Consider the following 22,115-nt stretch of genomic DNA (forward strand, 5'->3'; position numbering starts at 1 on the left):
TTTAATTAATTTATTTATTTTTGGCTGCATTGGGTCTCCGTTGCTGCATGTGGGCTTCCTCTAGTTGCGGCGAGTGGGGGCTACTCTCCATTGCGGTGCGTGGGCCTCTCATTGCAGTGGCTTCTCTTGTTGTGGAGCAAGGGCTCTAGGCGCACGGACTTAAGTGGTTATGGCATGCAGGCTCAGTAGTTGTGGCGCACGGGCTTAGCTGCCCCGCAGCATGTGGGATCTTCCCAGACCAGGGATCAAACCCATGTCCCCTGCATTGGCAGGCGGATTCTTAACCACTGCACCACCAGGGAAGTCCCTTGTGGGATCTTTTTAGTTGTGGCATGCAGGATTTTTTATTTTTTTAGTTGTGGCATGCGGGCTCTTAGGTGCGTGTGGGATCTAGTTCCCTGACCAGGGATCGAACCTGGGCCCCCTGCTTTGGGAGCGTGGGGTCTTAACAACTGGACCACTAGGGAAGTCCCGGTGTGACTCTTTGTATGTTAATAATTATTAAAATGTTAGAGGTATTTGTTATTTTAATCAACTGGGTACTAATAATTATAATAACTAAATCTTTAAGGAACCTTGACACAGAGCATTTTGGTCACAGGATAAGAATTAAAATTTCATTTTTGTTGCAGAGAAGTAAAACAAGATTTAATAAAAGATTTTTGAGGATAAGCAGTTGTTACATTAAGATAAAATTGAGTGATGAAAGTGGAGTGGAAATGATTTCAAGTAAAAGGTACCATGTAAAATTTCTAAATGTTAAAAAAGAGGTCTTCCCTGGTGGCGCAGTGGTTGAGAGTCCACCTGCCAATGCAGGGGGCGCGGGTTTGTGCCCTGGTCCGGGAGGATCCCACGTGCCGCGGAGCGGCTGAGCCCGTGAGCCGTGGCCGCTGAGCCTGCGCGTCTGGAGCCTGTGCTCCGCAGCGAGAGAGGCCACAGCAGTGAGAGGCCCGCATTCCGCAAAAAAAAAAAAAAGAGCTTGCTCGTGTGTGTTTAATGAATGATGAAGATATCTAGCCTATTGAAAACATGCTAGAAATTATATCTTTGCATTATTTAAACTTATGAAAACATTGTAGGTGTCAACTTAAAAATGTAAAAGGGAGTACATTATTTTTAAAAATTGTTTCAAGGGGAATGTAACAAAATATATGAAAGACCACTGCTCTGATAAAGGAAGATCAAGCTTAGTTAATGATGTGTCAAGGTATACCATCACAGACATGTATGCTATTGAGAAGTAAATAAGGTTGACCCCTGTACCAAACCAGCTATCTGAACTTTCATAAGTTGTCACACTTCTGATATAAAGGAAATTACACAGTTCTTGGCTCTTAGAAGTTACCCATTAAATTTAAATTCTCTTCCCTAGAAATTAGTAGTGGGTTTTATATGTATCTGGATTTGACAATCACAAATTTTGGTGTGGGAGGTTCTTCACTAGCGTTAATGTTAGGATATAAATGCTTTCCAAACATCTCAATAAGCCGTGTCTAGTAAGCCCTGGTAAAATCGTGCTTTATTCTTCAGTCCACAGGGTTATATAAAAACATTCTAGGGCAAAGAATACGGATGGTCAATTAAAATAACTAAGACAAGAAGTTGTTCTTGGTTTCTTCACTCTCAATTTTACTTCATTCTCAATACAAAGAAGAACTACTGCCTTCAAATAAGAAACAACTGAAAAAACAGAGCTTATAAATACAGAGTACAGTTTGGTGGTTGCCAGGGGCAGGGTGCGGGGGTTGGGCAAAATGGGTGAAGAGGATCCGTTATAAAATAAATCATGGGGATGTACATGTACAGCATGGTAACTATAGTTAATAATACCGTATTGCATATTTGAAAATTGCTAAGAGAGTAGATCTTAAAAGTTCTTACCATAAGAAAAAAAATTTTTTTGTAACTATGTATGGTGATGGATGTTAACTAGACTTACTGAAGTGATCACTTTGCAATACTTACAAATATCAAATCATTCCATTGTGTACCTGAAACAAATGTAAAAGTCAATTATACATCAATAACTAATATACATAATAGTCTACAAAACAAATCACATACCATGATTCTCACACTTGTTAGGATACTGAGGACTGTGACATCATGAGGGCAATTAGTGGTTTACCATGAAATATTTATATTCGATAATAAGTAAAGTTGGGGAAATATATATTCATTATAAAAATTACAACAAAATAGGTAAAAACATCAGTGCATCGAAATAACTACATATTAAACTAGATGTAAACTATTTCACAATTTGTATTGCTTTGTTATTAAGACACCATTACTAAATATGAGCCAGTTTTTGTTACCTACTAAGATTCCTTTATAAGGAAGTAGAAACATTGTTAAGAAAAGTTCCTGGGAAGAAATATAACTTGGAAAGTTATATTAATTTATTTTCCAGCAAATTTTAAAACGCTCATATGCTGATTACTTCCCTGTTGTTGTTTCAGCTCCAAGCATGTCTTTCTCTTATTCTGTGATGCTAGGGCTGGGACTCTGACAAAGACATTTCCTATTCTCCCTTGCTAGTTGGCTTCCTGTTATAGTTTGCCAATGGAGGCATTAAAGGGATTTTGGGAGACAGAAAGGGAGAAGGAACCCGCCTCCTATTTTCCAGATTTTTTAGTATCTCTCTAGCAGCATCTAGATATATCTAGTATATCTCTAGCAGAATCTCTCTAGCTTGCCTGTAGAATCTTTCTGCTTTCCCAGCACCAGTACCAAACCTAGTTAACAGCCAGCCTGACACCCCTCTTCAGAGCTTTTAGGTTCTAGTAAACCCATCTCTTCCCCTTTGTTCCCCAAGCTCTAGGGTTTAGCTGCTTCCTGAAGTTACAAATCTCTCCCCTTTTTGCTCTTTGAGGCCTTCCTTCAAAATTGTGTAATCAATTTCCTGTAATTAAATCTTCTGTTTGAAATTCCCAGCATAGTTCTGCTTTCTTGATTAGACCCTGATAAACAGAGTCCTACGACAATTTCTTTGAGCAGTACAAACACTTAGTTGACATACTTTGAGGACCACTGCTGTACTCTACTGGAGATGACTGGGCTCAAACCAGTGTTGGACTTGGTGGTATGAGACAAGAAAAATAAAGGACAAAAAGTCTTCTTATGATCAATTACTGACATATGAAGAGATAGTCATACATACAGTTTCTCTGAAGGTACACCTTACCAGTCAGGAAGTATCTTAAATTTCTAGCACTTTAGAATGAAACATCCAAGAAGATCTCTAACCTGCATGATAGTTAAGTCCAGGGAAGAGCTGTGTGATGCATTTGTCAAGCACCAAACCACAATTATCATCCAAAGAATTCTTTTTTTTTTTTTTTTGGCTGTGTCGGGTCTTAGTTGTGGCATGTAGGATCTTCATTGAGGCATGTGCGATTTTTCATTGCAGCGTGGGCTCTTGTGACATGAGGGCTTCTCTCTAGTTGTGGCATGCAGATTTTCTCTCTCTAGTTGTGGCACATGGGTTCCAGGGCACATGGGCTCTGTAGTTGTGGTGCTCGGGCTCCAGAGCATGTGGACTTTGTAGTTTGAGGCACGTGGGCTCTCTCGTTGAGGCACCCCAGCTCAGCAGTTGTGGCGGGCAGGCTTAGTTGCCCCACAGCATGTGGGGTGTTAGTTCCCTGACCAGGGATCAAACCTGCGTCCCCTGAATTGGAAGGCGGATTCTTTACCACTGGACCACCAGGGAAGTCCCATCATCCAAAGAATTCCTAAAGGGTAAATTTCCCATTAAAGCAACCCAACTATTAAATGTTTGTGGAGCCTTAAAAAATAATTACTTGCTTTCTTCTGAATGTAACAATGCAATGTAACAACAGTTTCACAGAGTAAAGTGCAAATCACTTTAGTCCTAGTAGCCAGACTCCCTTTGTCCAAGACTCTGGGGCTTTAGCTATTAGAGGGCTCTTTCTCGGGAGGGGATTGGAGGGAATCTCCAAGGATGTGTTCTTATTTCAAGAACTTCCCTTTGCTTCCACACACCCCCACTTACCGAGATCTTGACTTGGGTGCACCTTCCAGATCTTCCAAGGTCTGGGGAAGAATGTTGGTTTGTTTGGAACCTTCACTGACAAAGACTATCTCCTTGACCAAACTTTTAGTCAGACTCCTCTGAACCCTCTTCTTAACTAGGCTTCAACCTTTGGGCTTCAATGTTTGTCTTTGCAACACCCACTTTTCGCAAGAATTCTGTCATGTCAGTTTAGCTTGAGTTCTTGATATCTGATCAGTCTCAATATCTAATTAAATTCCTCATCCACCCAGGTGGTATCTGATCACTCTGGCCAGCCCTCAGCAAGAATCCTGTTGGTCAGTATAGTGAGAATTCCCCCCTACCCTTTATGTCTCCTCTTTGTAATTTCCCATGAACTGACCACCCCCCAACCCCAACTTGCTCCTTGCCTATAAATCCCCACTTGTTCTTGCTATATTTGGAATTGAGCCCAGTTCTATACTGAAGTCTCTTTCCCCCTATTGCAATATTTCCTGAATTAAAAAAACAAAACAAAACAAAAACCCCTCAACTACTGTTCAGCTCTGGTTTTCTTTAACATCACTCAGGGGTTCACATTCTTCTCCTCCTGACTGTAGACAGTTTTTCTTAAAGCTGGGCCCTAATTAAAGTTTTAAAGTGAAAAGGAGAAACAGCAATAAACCCCAGAGCTGTTGGCTACAACACTATAAATAGCTTTGGTGCAAATGAGCATCTTCCTACAACTGGAATATAATTACCCTCTGTGCCTGGCATCACATATGGGGCAATCAGAGAAGGGATAGTAACAATGAGGATAACACTGACCCCACCCATGGCCGGAGGTGAGGGGTTGGGTGGGGGTGGGAGAACAGTTAGACCTGGAGACAGGCACACACACAGACACACAAACACTCTTCTCCCACGTACTCAACCCTAAAGAAAAGCCCAGAAACACCGCCCATTATGGGTAAACTCCTGCGATCTCTGGGATAAGAACACAGTTACAGAAACGTCATGCCCAAAGTCAGCCACAGTTCTTCACACACCCACAATCACTCTCTCATTCTTGGCGTGACAGATCCACAATCTGTCACACAACGACCCACACTCATGGGCGTGACTGAAAATACAGAAGCTCACTACACCGACAGAACCCGTTGCCCCGTAGTGAGCAAGCACAAAAGTGTGCAGCGACAGTCGCACACACAAACCGCCCCATCTGAGCATTCAATAACAGTCACGGACGTGCACAGCTTCACCACTCCCTCACACACAGTAGCCCAGAGTCATTTGAGTGCCCAAGATCGCCCAGGGTCGCACACAGCGTTCCGTGTACCCGCACCTGCGGCCGCGGTCACCTGTAGCGCAGGCGCGATGTCGAGGCTTGTCTCGGGGCCCTGTGGGAAATGTTGTTCTTTCCGCAAAGAGGCCGAGGCGCAAAGCGTTCTGGGGCTCGTGGTCCGCGGGGTCGGAAGGAAAAGCCGAGTCGCTAGTCCAGGTTCCTGCAGCTGGAGTTTACCCAGCGGAGCTCGGTGTCCCGCGCGCCTCAGTCCCCGCCCCGCTCCGCCCCGCAGGGGATTCTGGGAGGCGACATCGCCGGTCTTGGGTCGTTGGGCGTGTTTCCAGAGCCAGCGGGGCTGGGAGGTGAGTAGGGCCTTGCTACGCGCGAGAGCCAGAGGGCAGGGCCGGGCTTGGGGTGGACCGGCAGGGAACGGGGTAGGAACCAGGAGGGCGCCGCCGAGGAGACTGTGTGACAGGCTGCGGGTGTGACAGGGTGTGATCTTGTGTGTCACCGTGTATGTAATTGTGTGCGACTGTGACCGTCTGTCTCCGGTATAAAACTCCGAGTCTATGTGTGTTTGTGCGTGACTGTCTCCGCAGGTGTAACTGTGTTATTGTGTATGGGTTTGTGAGAGATTGCGGGTGTGACTTTGTGTGTGTGTGTGTCGCTGTGTGGGTGTGTGTGTGACTGTGTTTGACCCTTTGTCCCTGTGGATATAACTGCGTTTGAATGTGTGTGACAGAAGGTGTCATTACGTGCCCATGACCATCTATATCTGCAGGTATAATTTTGTGTGAGTAACTGTGACAGGATGTGTGACTTTGTGTGGTATGTCACTATGCATGAGATTGTGTGTGACTGTCTCTCTGTTGGAGTAACTGTGTATCGTCATCTCTATCTTTGTGTTAATACCACTGTGTATGTATGTGACATTACAGTCGCAATTATGTGACCATATATATGTGTGTGATTGGGTGAGAATTTGTATGTGTATGTCAGACCTAGTGTGTGATTGTGAGACACAGAAAGATTAAAATTACTCACCCACATTCACACAGTTACTAAATGACAGAATCAGGACTTAAGCCCAGGCAATTTGGCTCCAGAGGCCTTGCTTTTAATTGCTAAACTCTCTTGATCTTTCCCACGCTGTGAGGGTGAAAAATGGGGGCCCTGAGTTCTGAGGGTGTTGGAGAGTATTGTCTGTGGTCTTGGACTAGGACCCTTCTGGACATAGAACTTAACCTGGGTCTCTTTGTTTGGTCCCCTTGTGAGTAACAGAACCCAATCTAAAGACACTGTGGTGAAACCATCCTCATATTGGCTGCCTTTGGGGGAGGAAAATCCAACCTGAAAGCCCAGTCTTCCTCTCCTTAGGCCATGGAGTTTGAGATTTTAGGTTTGTCCTTGTCAAAACTCTTACATGTTTGGTGCTGAGAGAGGCTGATCCATGGCTCTTTTTCTCACATACCAAGTGAACTAAGTGTTTGGTTCTGACTTCACGTAATAAAGAAAAATGCTCTCATTTCCTTTTCAACTGTGTGTGTAAAATCTAAGTGGCAATAAGGGTGGCACTTCTCTATGCCAGGAGTTGGCTCAAGCAATCTTGACAGTGAGGAAAGGTTCTGACAGTTGGGTTGATTTGCCCAAGGTCACGTAGCCAATGAGGAAAGGAATGGAGAGTCAGTGTGTGTCTGGGGGTCTATATAAAGCACAAGTCTTTCACAGCACCTTTCAGTGACTGATGGTTCATCTCAAACTTGAAAAGTATTATTCAAATGATACACAGCGATTTGAAACAGCAATTTAAAAGCTATTTTTTTTTATGCAGGTGCTACTTAGAGCTCCCAGGTGCTGAGAAGACTTCACTAATTCTCCTCTTGGGTTGCAAAGGCTTTTATAAACAAATTCAAGCTGCATTACACTAAGGAAATAATTTTCTTACAGATTGAGTTGGTTAGTGCAGAGTAGCCCAGAATTAGGGGGTTGTATATCTTAAATTCTAAGTCAAACACAACTATCTTTGTTTTCAGAGTGAAGAAATGTTGGCTCTGAGAAGACAAGGAACTTGTTTCAGGCTGTGCAGTTTCTTGTTGGTTTGGTATTGAAATTTGTCAATGTTTGCCTCAGGCTGAATTTCTGTGGAGTAATAGAGGTAACACCTGCCACCTCCGAATATGCTTCGCTGAAAAACATATAGCATTGATTTCTCAGGTTATGCTGAATATTTCCCATACAAACATTGTGGTCTCTTGAAAGAGGACCAGTTTTTGAGCCACACTGCAGTTTGACTGTTATGACTTTGAGTTAGCTGTTTAAGCTTTTTGAACCTCAATTTCACTTGGTGGTAAAATGGGGATAAAATACCTACCTTTGCAGTTTTGTGAAGATTAAATAAGATAATGACATACACAACATGTGTAACATTGCTATTTATATTACAGGAGCCACAGTAAGATTTATTTATTTGTTTATCAAATATGTTTTTAGCACTTACAGTGGTTCTGGCATTATTGTAGCACTAGAGATATACCAGTGAACCCAACAAATCCTGGCTGTCTTAAATCTTATACTGTTGTTTGGGAAGACAACAGTTAACAGAAAAAAAAAAAGTAACATGTCCAATGATGTTAAATGCTAAGAAGAAAAATAAATCAAGATAAGGAAAAATAATAACTGGGAGGGAGATTCCCTTTAGGTAGAATAGGGAGGTCCCTCCAATGTTGTTAACAATTGAGCACAGATAAGAATGAAGAGAGGGAATGTGCCGTGTCCAGGCAGAAGGAAAAGCCAAGGCCACAGCCTTGAAAAAGGAGTGTGGACAATGTTTGAGGAACTATAAGGAAATCTGTATGCCTGGAGTAGGGTGAATAAGGGGGAGAAGAGTGGGAAATGAGGTCTAAGGGGCAGCCAGGGCTAGATCATAAATTGTCTTATTGGTGATAGGATGGACTTTAGATTTTGTTGACTTCAGGTTGTGTGTCCTTAATATCAGTCAGGAGTTCAGGGGTTAAGTTCAGCTTTGGCCTTTTTTGTCAGATCTTGGAACAGGGTAGGGCTGGTCCATGTAAAGAAACTAGCGACCATAAAGGGCCAAAAAACTCTGTGAGTCTCAGATCAGCAACATAGGGCTGCTCTGCCATTTTTTTTTCTTGTTTAACTCTCCCTTCTCAGGACTTTGTTCTCCAAAAGAGAAAATTGAAGAAGGAAGGAAGAATGGCTGTTGGACTATGTAAATCCATGTCCCAGGTAAGTTGATGTTTTCACTTTGTTTCCAGAAATTCCACATCATTTCTCAGGACTTTGGGACCTCAGAGAGAGTCACAAGTAGCCCAGTGAGCGCACTCTTCACTTCTCTCTCTCCACTATTTGTTCATATAATCCTTCTACAAAACATTTAGTTGCTATTTTTACTCAGTGTTGTGCTTAAATGTATGATAGAACAGAACTTTTCCTCTTTAGATGAATCACGATTTGTTGTGTTGGAGATGAATGCAAGTGAAATAAAGGATGGAGTGTGATTATCAAATAGGGAGGTCAAGGATGGTTTTTCTGAGAAAGTGACAGTTGAGCAAAGAAAAACCTGAGTGAAAGTAGGGAGTAAGTTTTGTGGCGATCTGGGAAGAGCTTTAAAAAAGTAGAAGGAATAGCAAGTACAAAGTTACTGTGTTGGGAGCATGTTTGATGTGTTCCAGGGATAGCAATAAGCCAGTATCCTCAGACAGAAATGTGCACTGTGAGATTAGAGCAGTAGCTGGGAACCAAATTATGCAGGCCCTTAAAAGTCATGACCAGAACTTTGACTTTTGTTCTAGAGGTGAAGGAGAACCATTAGGGTATTTGTGATGTGATTTGATTTATGTTTTAAAAGGAAAATAAATAGCAGAGAAGTAACAGTGGAAGCAGGGAGGCCAGTCAGGAGACTGCTGCAATAATCCAGGTGGGAGGTGATAGCTTCCTGGACCATGGTGGTGGCATTGGAGCTGGTGAGATTCTGGGTGTATATTGGAGATATAAAATATGGGATTTGATCAGGGATTGGTTGTGGAGTATGAGAGGAAGAAAGAAATCATGAATGACTACAAAGATTTTTGACCTGGGCAATTGTGTAAATGGTCATGCCATTTACTGAGATGGGAAGACAGGGAGGAATGAGATAAGAATCAAGAATTGAGTTCTAGATATATTAAATTCGAGAGACCTGTTGGATATCCAAGTAAAGTATTGATTATATATCTAGAGTTCAGGACTGGAGATGTGAATTTGAGAGTCATTAGTGTATTTAAAGCCATGCGACAGGATGAGATTATCTTGAGGGTAGGGTTTTGGCGAATGTAGATAGGAAAGAGGTCCAAGGACTGAGCTTAAGGCATTCGATATAAGAGGCTGACAAGAAGAGGAGGAACCAGCAAAAGAGACTAAGAGGGACTGATGTAGAAGGAAAACCAGGAGAGTGTGGGTCCCGTGAGTCAATAGTGGAAAGCATTTCAAGGAGATGATCAACTGAGTTAAATTCTTCTGAGAGAGACTGAGGAAGATGCTAGGACCATATGGGAGTACTTGGCAAACAGCATTTTTTTTTAAATTTCAGGGTTTGGTGACCTTCAGGGATGTGGCTCTAAATTTTTCCCAAGAGGAGTGGGAATGGCTGGACTCATCTCAGAAGGATTTGTACAGAGATGTCATGTTGGAGAACTACAGGAACTTGGTATGGCTTGGTAAGGATATGTATCCCCCATAATTCAAATCTTCCCTATGAGGTGTTTATGCTTCCTCCATTGGGAATATCTAGGACATCTTAAATGCTTAGCTGGATTTCTACTTCGTGTTCCCAGGAAATTATTCAAAGTAGTTTCACAGAGTTATAAATGAGTATAGTTCCCTTTGCTCTAGAATGATGGTTTGGGATAGCAGCATTAGTATGGCGTGGAAATTTTTTTAATTGCAAATTATGGGGTCCCACTATAGACCTACAGAATCTGGGAATAGGCCTAATAGTCTGGGTTTTAATGAGCCCTCCAAGTGGTTCTGATACCCATTAAAATTTGAGAACCACTGTGGCTTCTGATTCAGTAGGTCTGGTTGGGGCAGCCTGAGAATTTGCATTTCTAATAAGTTCCTAGGTGATGGTTCTTCTGCTCTAGTACTTTGAGAACTGCTGCTATGAAAGAAGCTTTGTCTGTCTCATTCTCCATTCAAGCATCTTTCCATTCTCTTGCCCTTCCTCTGATGTCCTTTCTTGCCTAATGACCAAGAGATTGAGTCTGAGTCTGGAACAGCAATAGCAAGTTGATTTGTTTATCTATCTGTCTGTCTTGCTGGCTCTCATTTTTCTTCTCCTGTAAACAGGACTTTCCGTTTCTAAGCCCAACATGATCTCCTTATTGGAGCAAGGGAAGGATCCTTGCATGGTGGAGAGAGAGATGTCAGATGGTCAATATGCAGGTGAGTGACGGGGAACAGGGAGGGCTGTTGTAAGGTGACAGCACAAGTGGTCATAAGAAGACTGCCCTGCATTTGAGGAGGCTGTCCTGGGCTTCAGGGGGTCATTTCCTCTCTATTTCTATCAAGTTATATTCTCAATAATATTTCAGCCTATACCCTGAATCTTGTTCCTTTTAAGTTCTTCTTTCCCCTTTATGGATAGAGTTATATACATTTCTAGATTTCTTTTTAGAGTTTTAATTTTATCAAAGTTATTATCAAAGTTATGCATGCACATTGGTTGAAGAGACAAGTTGTTTTATAAGGCTTATTCCTTTAAAAAAGGAGGTCTCTTGCCCGCTTCCCAGTTTCCCTCTCCCTAGAGGGATCCACTTTCTCTACTTTTGCAGCTTCTTTTGGTGTCTCCTTCACGTCTCTAATAAATATGTTTATGTTGCTATTTCTTGATTGTTTTTTTCAGGTTTAGTCCTCATCCAATATCTTCATTAAGAAAATAAGAATTTAGTACTTTTTTATCCTGAATCCAACATGTGTGTGAGCATGCACGCGCACACACACAATTTCTGTCTTCCTATCTCACTGATATCATAATTTTTAAAGTTTTATTTTTTTAATTGAAGTGTAGTTGATTTACCACATTGTGCCAATCTCTGCCGTACAGCAAAGTGACTCAGTTATACACATATGGACATTCTTTTTTTTAATATTCTTTTCCATTATGGTTTATCACAGGATTTTGAATATAGTTCCCTGTGCTATAAGTAGGACCTTGTTGTTTATCCATCCTATATGTAATAGTTTACATCTGCTAATCCCACACTCCCAGTTCTTCCCTCCCCCACCCCCTCCCTTTTGGCAACCACAAGTCTGTTCTCTATGTCTATGAGTCTGTTTCTGTTTTGTAGGTAGGTTCATTTGTGCTATATTTTTAGATTCCATATATAAGTGATATAATATGGTATTTGTCTTTCTCTTTATGACTTATTATGGTAATCTCTTAGTTGTATCCATGTTGCTGCAAATAACATTATTTCGTTCTTTTTATGGCTGCGTAGTATTCCATTTTGTGTGTGTGTGTGTGTGTGTGTGTGTGTGTGTGTACCACATCTTCTTTATCCTTTCATCTGTAGATGGACATTTAGGTTGTTTCCATGTCTTGGCTATTGTGAATAGTGCTTCTATGAATATAAGGGTGGATTTATCTTTTTGAATTATAGTTTTTTCCAGGTATATGCCCAGGAATGGGATTGCTCGATCATATGGTAAAATCATATGGTATTTTTAGTTTTCTGAGGAACCTCCATACTGTTTTCCATAGTGGCTGCACCAACTTACATTCCCACCAGCAGTGTAGGAGGGTTCCCTTTTCTCCACACCTTCTCCAGCATTTGTTATTTGTAGACTTTTTAATCATGGCCATTCTGACTGTTGTGAGGTGGTACCTCACTGTAGTTTTGATTTGCATTTCTCTAATAATTAGTGATGTTGAGCATCTTTTCATGGGCCTGCTTGCCATCTGTATGTCTTCTTTGGAGAAATGTCTATTAAGGTCTTCTGCCCATTTTTCGATTGAGTTGTTTGTTTTTTTGTTGTTGAATTGCATGAGCTGTTTGTATATTTTGGAGATTAAGCCCTTGTCGCATCATTTGCAAACATTTTCTCCCATTCCATAGGTTGTCTTTTGGGTTTTTTTTAATGGTTTCCTTTGCTGTGCAAAAGCTTGTAAGTTTGATTAGGTCCCATACCAATATCTTAATTTTTATTGAACCACTGTTCAGTGTTTACATTATTATGGCTATTAAGTGCTAGTCGTAGCTGAGCTGTGCATGTACCAAGGTTACTTTTTCTGTACTTTTTCTTTTTCTTGGCACTAATAATTATCTGGGGTTTTGTCTATTTTTTTCCCTTAGTTTTCTATATACATATTCCTAACTCAATTCTTAACTCCCGATCAATTGTTTAAATCTCTTAAGACACTCAGACACATTAGGTTATCTATTGATTTTACCTTCTTGGAGAAATCTCTCCAGAGTCTTCAGATATGCTTCACTCTAGACAAATGGCTCATTACATTTGCTTGCATTCTATTTGGGTTTATCTAACGTTTTCTCATGATTAGATTGAGGTAGTACATTTTTGAAAAGAGTGTCACAGAAATAAGGTTGTATCCTTCGCAGTGAGTGCATCATACCAAAGGATTGATAATATTGATATATCTTATTATCAGTGATGTTAATTTTCATCACTTGGTGAAGGTGGTATCTGCCTGGTTTCTCCATTGTAAAGTTACTATTTTTCTATTTATAATTAATAAATATTTGGGGAAGATACTTGATACTATTCAGTTTCTTCTGAAACTTTTGCCCACTAATTTTAGCATCTACAGCCCTGTTGGATCTTGTCTGCAACAGTTACCGCTGTTGTGGTATTGACCTAATGTTGACATTTTTATTTCCTTCTTTTATTTACACATATTAACTAGGATTGTTCTGTCTGGAAGAGCTGTTTCATCTCTCCCATTTGTTTATATATTAAAATATTTCTTCATATTTATGGAATGTGGGGTATTTTTTTCCTATGAGTTAAAACTGCTGTATCATTATTTTGTTGCTCAAAGTGTTCCAGCTTTGACCATTTAGATCTTCTTCAAGTTGGTTCCTATGACCTTTTAACATGCCCCACTTCATGGTTCCAGGTGTTCCAGGTTCATCTTGTTTTCCTTTCCCCAGCCTTGAGTCAACCACTTCTCCAAGGAGCCCTGGTTCCTTTTATTGGGAAATGATTTAGAATGGTTTAGAAACCAAGGTCTGGGTACTAGGTGTACTTATTGCTACTGGAAGTGATTTCTTCTAGGACCTCACAGCAGACTTAGCTGGAAAATATATGTATGTATACCAACACACACTTTTAGACAGACACACACTTTTATATTTATTTCTGTCTTTATTTTTTTTAATACATTAAATTATTGGTTTATAGTGATACCTTGATTTTAGTCCTACCCTCCACAGGGTTTATCATAGCCTTTCTCCTTTACTTGTTTGTAATTTCTTCTTCTGACAGTGAGAAGCAATGTATTTAATTATTTCCTCCATTTAAGTGTACACACAAAGTAGTTTCAGAATTTCTAACCTATTCCTCTGTGAGAAATAAATTTACTAAGTAGATTACATTATTTGTATTTAGGTATAAATGTACTTTTTTAGTCTTAAGTATTCAGTCAAAAACTATTTTCCAGAGTTACTTAGGTTAGTTCTTCTAGGTTCATTTGTTTCTGTTGATTCCTACTACATCCTGGTTGATTTTACTTTTTTTTTTTTTTTGGTATCTGAAACATTACTATGCTCCTAAGAATCAGACCTTTACAAGAATGTATCCTCAGAAAAGTGTCGCTCCCTCCTCATCCTTACTGTCTTGTTTCTGTTCCCTACTTCTTCCTGCCCCTTTCTTACCCACCCCTTGTAGATCACCAGTCTTTATTTTCAGGTTTGTCCTTTTTATGTTTCTTTTGCACAAATGAGCAGATATACCTGTAGATTTGCATTTGCTCTTTTCACTTAGCTATAACGACATGGTCTGAACTGCGAGGGTCCACTTATATGCGAATTTTTTCAATACATACTTACTACACGATCCGAGGTAGGTTGAATCCATGGATGCTGAACTGCAGATTCGGAGGGCTAACTGTAAAGTTATACCCATAGCCCCTTCATTGTTCGGGGGTCAGCTGTACAGGAAATCACTCCACATGAGTTCATGGAGAGCTTCCTCATTTTTCTGACAGCTGCAGAATACTCCATTCTGTGGATGTTATGGTAATTTATTGAATATTCTATAATGTGTGAACATTTAGGATGTTTGCAGTAGTTTACAATTACAGACAATGCTGCCATAAATTACCTTGTAAATATGTATGTTCCTGTTGTTGAGGCTTTATTTTCAGGGTTGTTTTGTAGATGTAGGATTGCTAAGTAAGTGCATATGTAGTTTAGGAATTGCCAAATTCCTCCCCAAAAATGTTGTACCTGTCTGCTTTTTGTATTAGTTTCTTATGGCTGCTGTAACAAATTGCCACAAATTTAGTGGCTGAAAACAACACAAAAATATTATCATACAGCTCTGGATTCAGGTAAGAAGTTCAAAATGGGTCTTACAGGGCTAAAATCAAGATGTTGGCAGCCTGCCTTCCTTCTGAAGGCCCTCGGGGAGAATCTGTTTCTTGCCTTTTTATGCTTTCTTTAGGGCCTTTATCATCTGTTTATTTTCAACTTTGTAAAATCACCTTGTTTTAAACGTGAGCTTTATATGCAGTATAGAATTGAGTTTTGCTTTGTGAACCAGTCTGGATATCATTTCAATTTAATAGGTGAAAGTCCAACCATGTTTTTAATATGTTTGGGCTTAATTCTGTACATTGTTTTGTGTTATATTTTCTGATTTTTACAGTTTTTAAAAAAGACTTTAGCTTGTCTGTTTTCCTAGGCTTTTTTTTGGTCGCGTAATACTATAGTTTTTATAATAATTAGAAAGATTCTTCTTTTGTTCTAGAGCCTTCACGGTTATAGTGCTCTGTTTCTTTAGACAGTATTTATTCCTTCTATTACTTGATTGGTCAGCTTTAAAAACTAGCCTTTGATTTTTTTACCTGTTACAGATGTGTCAATAAGTAGCCTTATTATACTCCCCACCTTGTTTTCCCAAATTTTGTTACTTGTATGCTTTTTACATTGTCCAGGCATATTATATTTACATGCTCTTGTGTCACATTTATCCCAACCTTTCCTTTTGTCTTAATTCTGTAGTTATATATATTTAGTGTTTTCCACTAGGTCATTTTGCTGAAATTTCTCTGGACATCTCTGGATTGGCTGAAATCTGCTCTCTAGCAGTTTCCTCAAAAAGAGTTCATGCAAACAATGTCCCCCTAAGCTCTACCTTGTTCATAATTGGCCATTCTTTCTTTAAGTTGCTTATAGCATAGTATTGGTGTTAAATGTTGTTACAAAGAAGTCTGATGCCAGCTTGATACTTTCCCTTTATGTATAAGTGTCTTTATATTTTGTTCTGATCTCCTAGATGGGTACAGGTTAGGGTATGGCTACGGGTTAGGGTTAGGGTACGGGTTAGGGTATGGTTTATGGTTAGGGTACGGGTTATGGTTAGGGTATCGGTTAGGGTTAGGGTATGGGTTAGGGTTAGTGTACGCTTTAGGGTTAGGGTATTTATTAAACCTCTCCCACTCTCCAGATATCACTCAGCATGTAAAGGTATATTATTCGGGGTCCAGCCATGGAGAAGACTTTAGACACTAGGATAAGAGAAAGAACACACACATTATAAATAAATCACATTAGGATTTTGTTTCAAACCTGTACATTAAAACACTAGTGCTTAGGAAATCTAATGGAGGCAGAAGCAGTAAAGGGTAGTTTTATGGGAATAACATCACAGATTTTCTGTAGAATACACAGATTTTGACTGGTTAGAAAGTCAAGGAGGAATGCTTTTGTTCTGAAGACATAAACCCTCTTCTAAATTGAGCTGTTATTGGAAGTTAGAAATTTTTTGTTACTGTTGTATTGCTTTGTGTTTTCATGATTATTCTGCTTGCCTCTCCCTTGTTAAACCTTTGATTTGGGGAAGAGTGCCATTACTGGAAATGATTTTACAGAATTATTCTCAAAAACAAAAGGAAATGGTTCTCACCTAAATATTAAGCAATAATCTCTATACTGGTGTACTAACAGAATTATGATTCAGGGATAATAATTCTATGAAATGTAATTAAACACACAATATATTTTTTTCTTTTAAATTTCCATTGTTACTTTTTTAAAGTACAATTGTAATTCAAATTCTTTGTAACAAGTGAAATTTAAAAAGATTAAAGGAAAAGATAATATTTTACCACTTGCCATTCTTTCCCACCCCCTGAAACGACCAGCATAAATGTGTAGCTTTCTTATTTTATCCAGGTGTTCTATACATCTGGAACATCATGTTTCTCACTGTATAAAAACAGATTTAGCTCTCACATTTTTTTTTTGTTTGTTTTGTTTTTTGCGATACGCAGGCCTCTCACTGTTGTGGCCTCTCCCGTTGCAGAGCACAGGCTCCGGACGCACAGGCTCAGCAGCCATGGCTCACGGGCCTAACCTTTCATTTTAAAGTCATTTTATCAGGACATGTTTTAGCCTTGACCATTTTGGGTCACTTTTTCCTGGTAGATACGTTCTCTATCAGGATGGAGAGTCAAGTTTTATTTCTGGAAATATTTTTTTCTTTTTTACTGATGAAGTTAAAAATATAGGAAAGTATAGATAATAATTTAATAATATAGTAAAGGATTTCCTATTGATGAACAATTTTTGTATTTCTGAATTGCATACTTCATCATGTGTATTATTTATTTAATATACTGCTTGATTGAATTTTTAATATTTAAGAATTTTGCCTGTTATCCATGACATTGGTCTGATATAAGAACAGTGAAATAGATCAGTAGAACAGTGAAGAATGTACAAAAATACACCCATGTATATATGAGAATTTAGTATTAGATAAAGGTAGTTTTTCACATTAGTGGTGTAAAAATTTTCTTAAAAGTTATGGATAATATTTGTATAATATTGGGTTTTGGAAAGTCTTTCTTAAAATGACATAAAGGCCAGGCTCTATAATGAAAAAATTGGAAGATTTGAGTTCATACAAATTTTTAAAAAATTTTATCAGAAGCATTATAAATCAAGATGATGTGACAATAAAATTATCAATGAAGATGACATGTGATTTGAGGGAGAAAAATGCTCAAAAGCCTTAATGTCTTAAATTTATAATGACTTCTATAAACCACTTAAAAGAAATGCCAGTGTAATTAAAATATATGCAAAGTACCTGAATAAGGAATTCACCAAAGAAGAAACCACAAAATATATAAAAGGTACATAAATATATATGAAAATGCTCAATTTTATAATCATAGAATTGCAAATTAAAACAATAATGAGGTACTCTTTACTTGTAAGGGCAAATATTTTTAGAATGTTGTTAGCCAGTGTGAATGGGTTCGAAGACATATTTCATGTTGCTGACAGGAATGTAAATTGATAAAAAAAAAAAGTCAGAACCATGACTTTCTCCCCTTTTTCCTCCAAGTAAATTATTTAATTTCTTCTATAACAGTTTTCTTTCTCCTTGGAAGGGTAAAAAGGAGACATTTGCTTTCTTGATATTTTTCAGAATGGGACTCTTTGTATGAAATCAAGGCATTATCTCCAAAATGGTACATTGATGAAGAGGAAATATCCCAGGGGATGATAATGGAAAGACTTACAAGTTATGGCCTTGAATCCTCCAGTTTCAGAGAAGCCTGGAAATATAAGGGTGAATTTGAGCAGCATCAGGGAAATCAGGAGAGTCATTTCAGGCAAGTGACAACTCTTAAGGAAATCTCTGCCATGAAAAGAGACAATGAATATAATAATTCTGAGATAAATGTTCTCTTGAACTCAGTACTTTTAACACAACAGAGAGTTCCCACAGTAGAACAAGTACATAAATTTGATATTTATGATAAAATGTTCCCCCCAAATTCAGTTCTAACTGAACATAAAGGACTACATGCTGAGAAGGAATCTTTGATAGGTAATGAATGTGAAGAATTCAACCAGAATACATACCTTAGTAAAGATGCAGAAATTCCTCCTGGGGAGAAACATTACGAAAGTAATGATTTTTCAGATCTCTTAAGTTTCCACTCATTACTTACTCAACATCACACAACTCATCTTGGAAAATTATCCCATGGATACGTTGAATGTGGTGCTGCCTTTAGCTGTTATTCGTTCTTTACTCAACCTCAGAGAATTCACAGTAGAGAGAAACCATATGCATGCAATGACTGTGGAAAAGCCTTTAGCCATGACTTCTTTCTCAGTGAGCATCAGAGAGCTCATACTGGGGAGAAACCATATGAATGTAAGGAATGTAACAAAGCTTTCAGACAGAGTGCACACCTTGCTCAACATCAGAGAATTCACACTGGAGAGAAACCCTTTGCATGCAATGAATGTGGGAAGGCCTTTAGCCGTTATGCCTTCCTTGTGGAACATCAGAGAATTCACACAGGAGAGAAACCATATGAATGTAAGGAATGTAACAAAGCCTTCAGACAGAGTGCACACCTTAATCAACATCAGAGAATTCACACTGGAGAGAAACCCTATGAATGTAATCAATGTGGAAAAGCCTTCAGCAGACGCATAGCCCTTACTCTGCATCAAAGAATTCACACAGGAGAGAAACCCTTTAAATGTAATGAATGTGGAAAGACCTTTGGCTATCGCTCACACCTTAATCAACATCAGAGAATTCACACTGGTGAAAAGCCCTATGAGTGCATCAAATGTGGGAAGTTTTTTAGGACTGACTCACAACTTAATCGACATCATAGAATTCATACTGGAGAGAGACCTTTTGAATGCAGTAAATGTGGGAAAGCCTTCAGTGATGCTTTAGTTCTAATTCATCATAAGAGAAGTCATGCAGGAGAGAAACCCTATGAATGTAACAAATGTGGGAAGGCCTTCAGTTGTGGCTCATACCTTAATCAACATCAGAGAATTCATACTGGAGAGAAACCTTATGAATGTAATGAATGTGGGAAGGCTTTCCATCAGATCTTGTCCCTTAGGCTACACCAGAGAATTCATGCTGGAGAAAAACCCTATAACTGTAATGAATGTGGGAACAATTTTAGCTGTGCTTCAGCTCTTCGACGACATGAGAAAATTCATAATAGAGAAGCTCTCTGATTATGTATAACAAGTATAAGAAAGAAAACATTTAGTCACCATTCAGTCCTTATTAAATAAATATCAGTGAGTTCTTCAGTTAGTAATTCTATGAATGTAGTACCTATGGAGAAGCCTTCAGTTCATGAGCATCCCTTATTTGAAATAGCCTGAGTAGTAGACATCTGTTACTTTTGGTTCTGTTCTGTACCCTATTTGAGACTTATCTCACCCTCAATGCATATCATTCTGATGAAATTGTTTAATCAGGAAGAGCAGTAGATTGGTCATAGGCAGGCCAATTATTTTCTTCAACCTCATGATAGATAAGGGATTTACAAATGGCCCTGTCTAGACCAGTAGAGTCCTAGGGGGTCATTGTTATGGGTAGTAAGAAAAGATTTTTTTCCCCACCCCAGAATTGCAAGTTTCAAGGATTTAGTAAGGTTAAAAACTCACCAGTAGCCTTTTTGCCACCATATGAAGAAAGCCTTCCCAGGATAAATCTAACACAAAGGAAAACTGAGGTCAGGGACAGAAATCTGAGGATGTTGTTTGATCTTCTGGATCCAATCATGTCTGAAGTTTACACCATCTTTTACTTTTTCATTTTTGTGATCCAATAAATTTTCTTTTTTCTGCTTATGTTAATTTGACTTGGGTTTTTGCCTCTTGGAATCAGAGTCCTGACTCATACACCCCATGTTGGCTACACATGTGAGAAAGCCTTAATCTTTTATATGGCATAATTGTTTATCCTGAGGATAAGCCTCATAACAAGTATATGAAAGTTAAATACACAGCCTTCATAAAGCTGAAAGAATTGTTACATTTTATTTGTTGATAAAAACTAATTTAGTATTCATTAGTCTGTTTCACAATAAGGAAGAATTTTTAAAAATTCACTTAGTGAAACTTATTACCAGGCTTTCTCATAGGGAATTAAAATCATTTGTGGCAGTGACTCACTATAGACCTTTAAAGAAAGATTGGCCAGCTAAGAGAATAATGGATCCATCAGTTTAATGAATGGCTCTTCATCTTAAAGGAATTATTTGATTTTCTACTTTCAGCGTGGGTTTAAACATATCATGTGATAGAATAAGATAGAATTGTAAATGAGGTCTTTTGTGGGTGGGTTGTAAACTTCGTTTAAGAAGTTTATAGATAACTTCTTTGGAACGAGACATATTAGACAAGACATTGCTGGCAGACAAAAAGAATGAGCCATTTTCAACTAATGGTTAAAGTAAAGCAGTTGGAGCCTAAAATTTTTAGAGTATAACTCATTACTATTCAGAGTAATGAGGAACAGGAGGGTGTGGGGCAGTATATTCCTGTTTTATCTGAGTGTATATACGAAGGTAAACTTTAATATGGAGACGTTGCCACTTTGAACAGTTAGAACCAGTTATAATCTTGGGCATTGTCTGGAGAGCATCTATAAAAACAGATCAGGACAAATGAATTATGAAAAAGTGAAGGATTTACATGTGTATATATGTGCGTGGAGCAAAACAGTGAGTACTAATATAATTTCTTTAATAGTCAATTTATACTTATATCTAATAAAAATCTGAAAATTGTTTTTCTTAAATATTAAGACAAATTCCCTTTGAACAACTTAAATTACAGACCTAGTATAATTGAATACTTCAAACCTTGAGCAGAAACAAATATAATGGTTTTAAAACACTGCCAAACTTGCATTATATCTAATCTAAAATATATTAATAATCGTAACCTAAATTCATGTAATCATCCCTTTATTCTCATATTTTCTGGAGGTATAGGAACACTTATTTGAATATGTTTTAAGGGTTTAGTTACAACTTACATCAGAAAGCTCCTCAGGATTACTCTGAACTTACTAAGCTTAAAGGAAGAAAAATAATGACTCAGACCAGTGATGAGTCTGAGTTGTTCACTAATTGATTCTTGATCTAAGTATGGCACCTGATTTCTTCCTCCAAGGTGATATAAACCCAAGCCACTGATTCTGTTTTTACAGTTAAACTTCACTTCTAACGTTGATAAAATCTGTTACACCCATGCCTGTAGCACAGGTGTTTGTACTTTACAATCTGATGTTTCTTCTCATAATGAGGTACCTAAATTTTGTTTATCTGCAACTATACAATCCATTGTCTTATTGTGATATATTGACTTGATCTTTTAGCATTATAACTCATGCTTTATTAGTATGTTATAGATATTAGGACCAGCTAGAGATTTCCTATCCTAAGAGATAAGAGTTTGAGTCTGTTTAGTTAATTATCTTTAGGACATGAACTAATCCATTTAGGACTCACTGGTTAAACCTTTTCCACTTGGTTGAGTGTGATCAATGGCAATGAATTTTTGGATTTCTTTTTTAATCTGGTTATTGTGCTGAACGTATCTTTCTGCCTTGTTACAGTTTATGCAGTTTTTGCTTGTCATATAGAAGAGTTTTCTTTATTTACTCTTGCTTAAGTAGAAGGTTTGTATTTGTGTGTTTATGTGTATGTGTTTTGTTTAAAATTTTTGTATTGAGCACCTACTCTGTTGCAGGCTTTGTTCTAATCCAGGCTTTGGAGGTAACAGTTGTGAGTTAAAC

The 22,115-nt window shown here is 38.6% G+C and overlaps 1 protein-coding gene and 2 long non-coding RNA genes across 8 annotated transcripts in view; 1 reads left to right on the forward strand and 2 right to left on the reverse strand.

The window, feature by feature from the left end:
- Positions 1-20,167, forward strand: part of ZNF527 (zinc finger protein 527) — a 40,643-nt gene extending 20,476 nt beyond the window's left edge. For 2 of the 6 annotated variants that reach the window (XM_073796458.1, XM_073796457.1), the window contains exons 4-8: positions 7,313-7,434; positions 8,454-8,528; positions 9,871-9,997; positions 10,629-10,724; positions 17,964-20,167. In XM_073796458.1, coding sequence (XP_073652559.1) covers positions 8,496-8,528; positions 9,871-9,997; positions 10,629-10,724; positions 17,964-19,537 — 1,830 coding nt within the window. In that variant the 5' untranslated portion in view covers positions 7,313-7,434; positions 8,454-8,495 and the 3' untranslated portion in view covers positions 19,538-20,167. Of the gene's footprint in view, positions 1-5,011; positions 5,642-7,312; positions 7,435-8,453; positions 8,529-9,150; positions 9,266-9,870; positions 9,998-10,628; positions 10,725-17,963 lie in introns of those variants that run through there. The other 4 variants (XM_019941084.3, XM_073796459.1, XM_019941083.3 and 1 more) reach the window with 4 other exon arrangements.
- LOC141277199 (uncharacterized) lies at positions 992-4,136 on the reverse strand. The gene is made up of 3 exons (XR_012328182.1): positions 4,016-4,136; positions 3,250-3,734; positions 992-1,991 (listed from the first exon to the last, which is right to left on the reverse strand). It is a non-coding gene; the product is annotated as an uncharacterized lncRNA (long non-coding RNA).
- Positions 14,006-18,174, reverse strand: LOC141277195 (uncharacterized). The gene is made up of 2 exons (XR_012328178.1): positions 18,058-18,174; positions 14,006-16,032 (listed from the first exon to the last, which is right to left on the reverse strand). It is a non-coding gene; the product is annotated as an uncharacterized lncRNA (long non-coding RNA).
- Positions 20,168-22,115: the final 1,948 nt, after the last annotated feature.

This window comes from Tursiops truncatus, chromosome 19 (genome assembly GCF_011762595.2).
Source record: "Tursiops truncatus isolate mTurTru1 chromosome 19, mTurTru1.mat.Y, whole genome shotgun sequence".
Lineage (NCBI taxonomy): Eukaryota > Metazoa > Chordata > Mammalia > Artiodactyla > Delphinidae > Tursiops > Tursiops truncatus.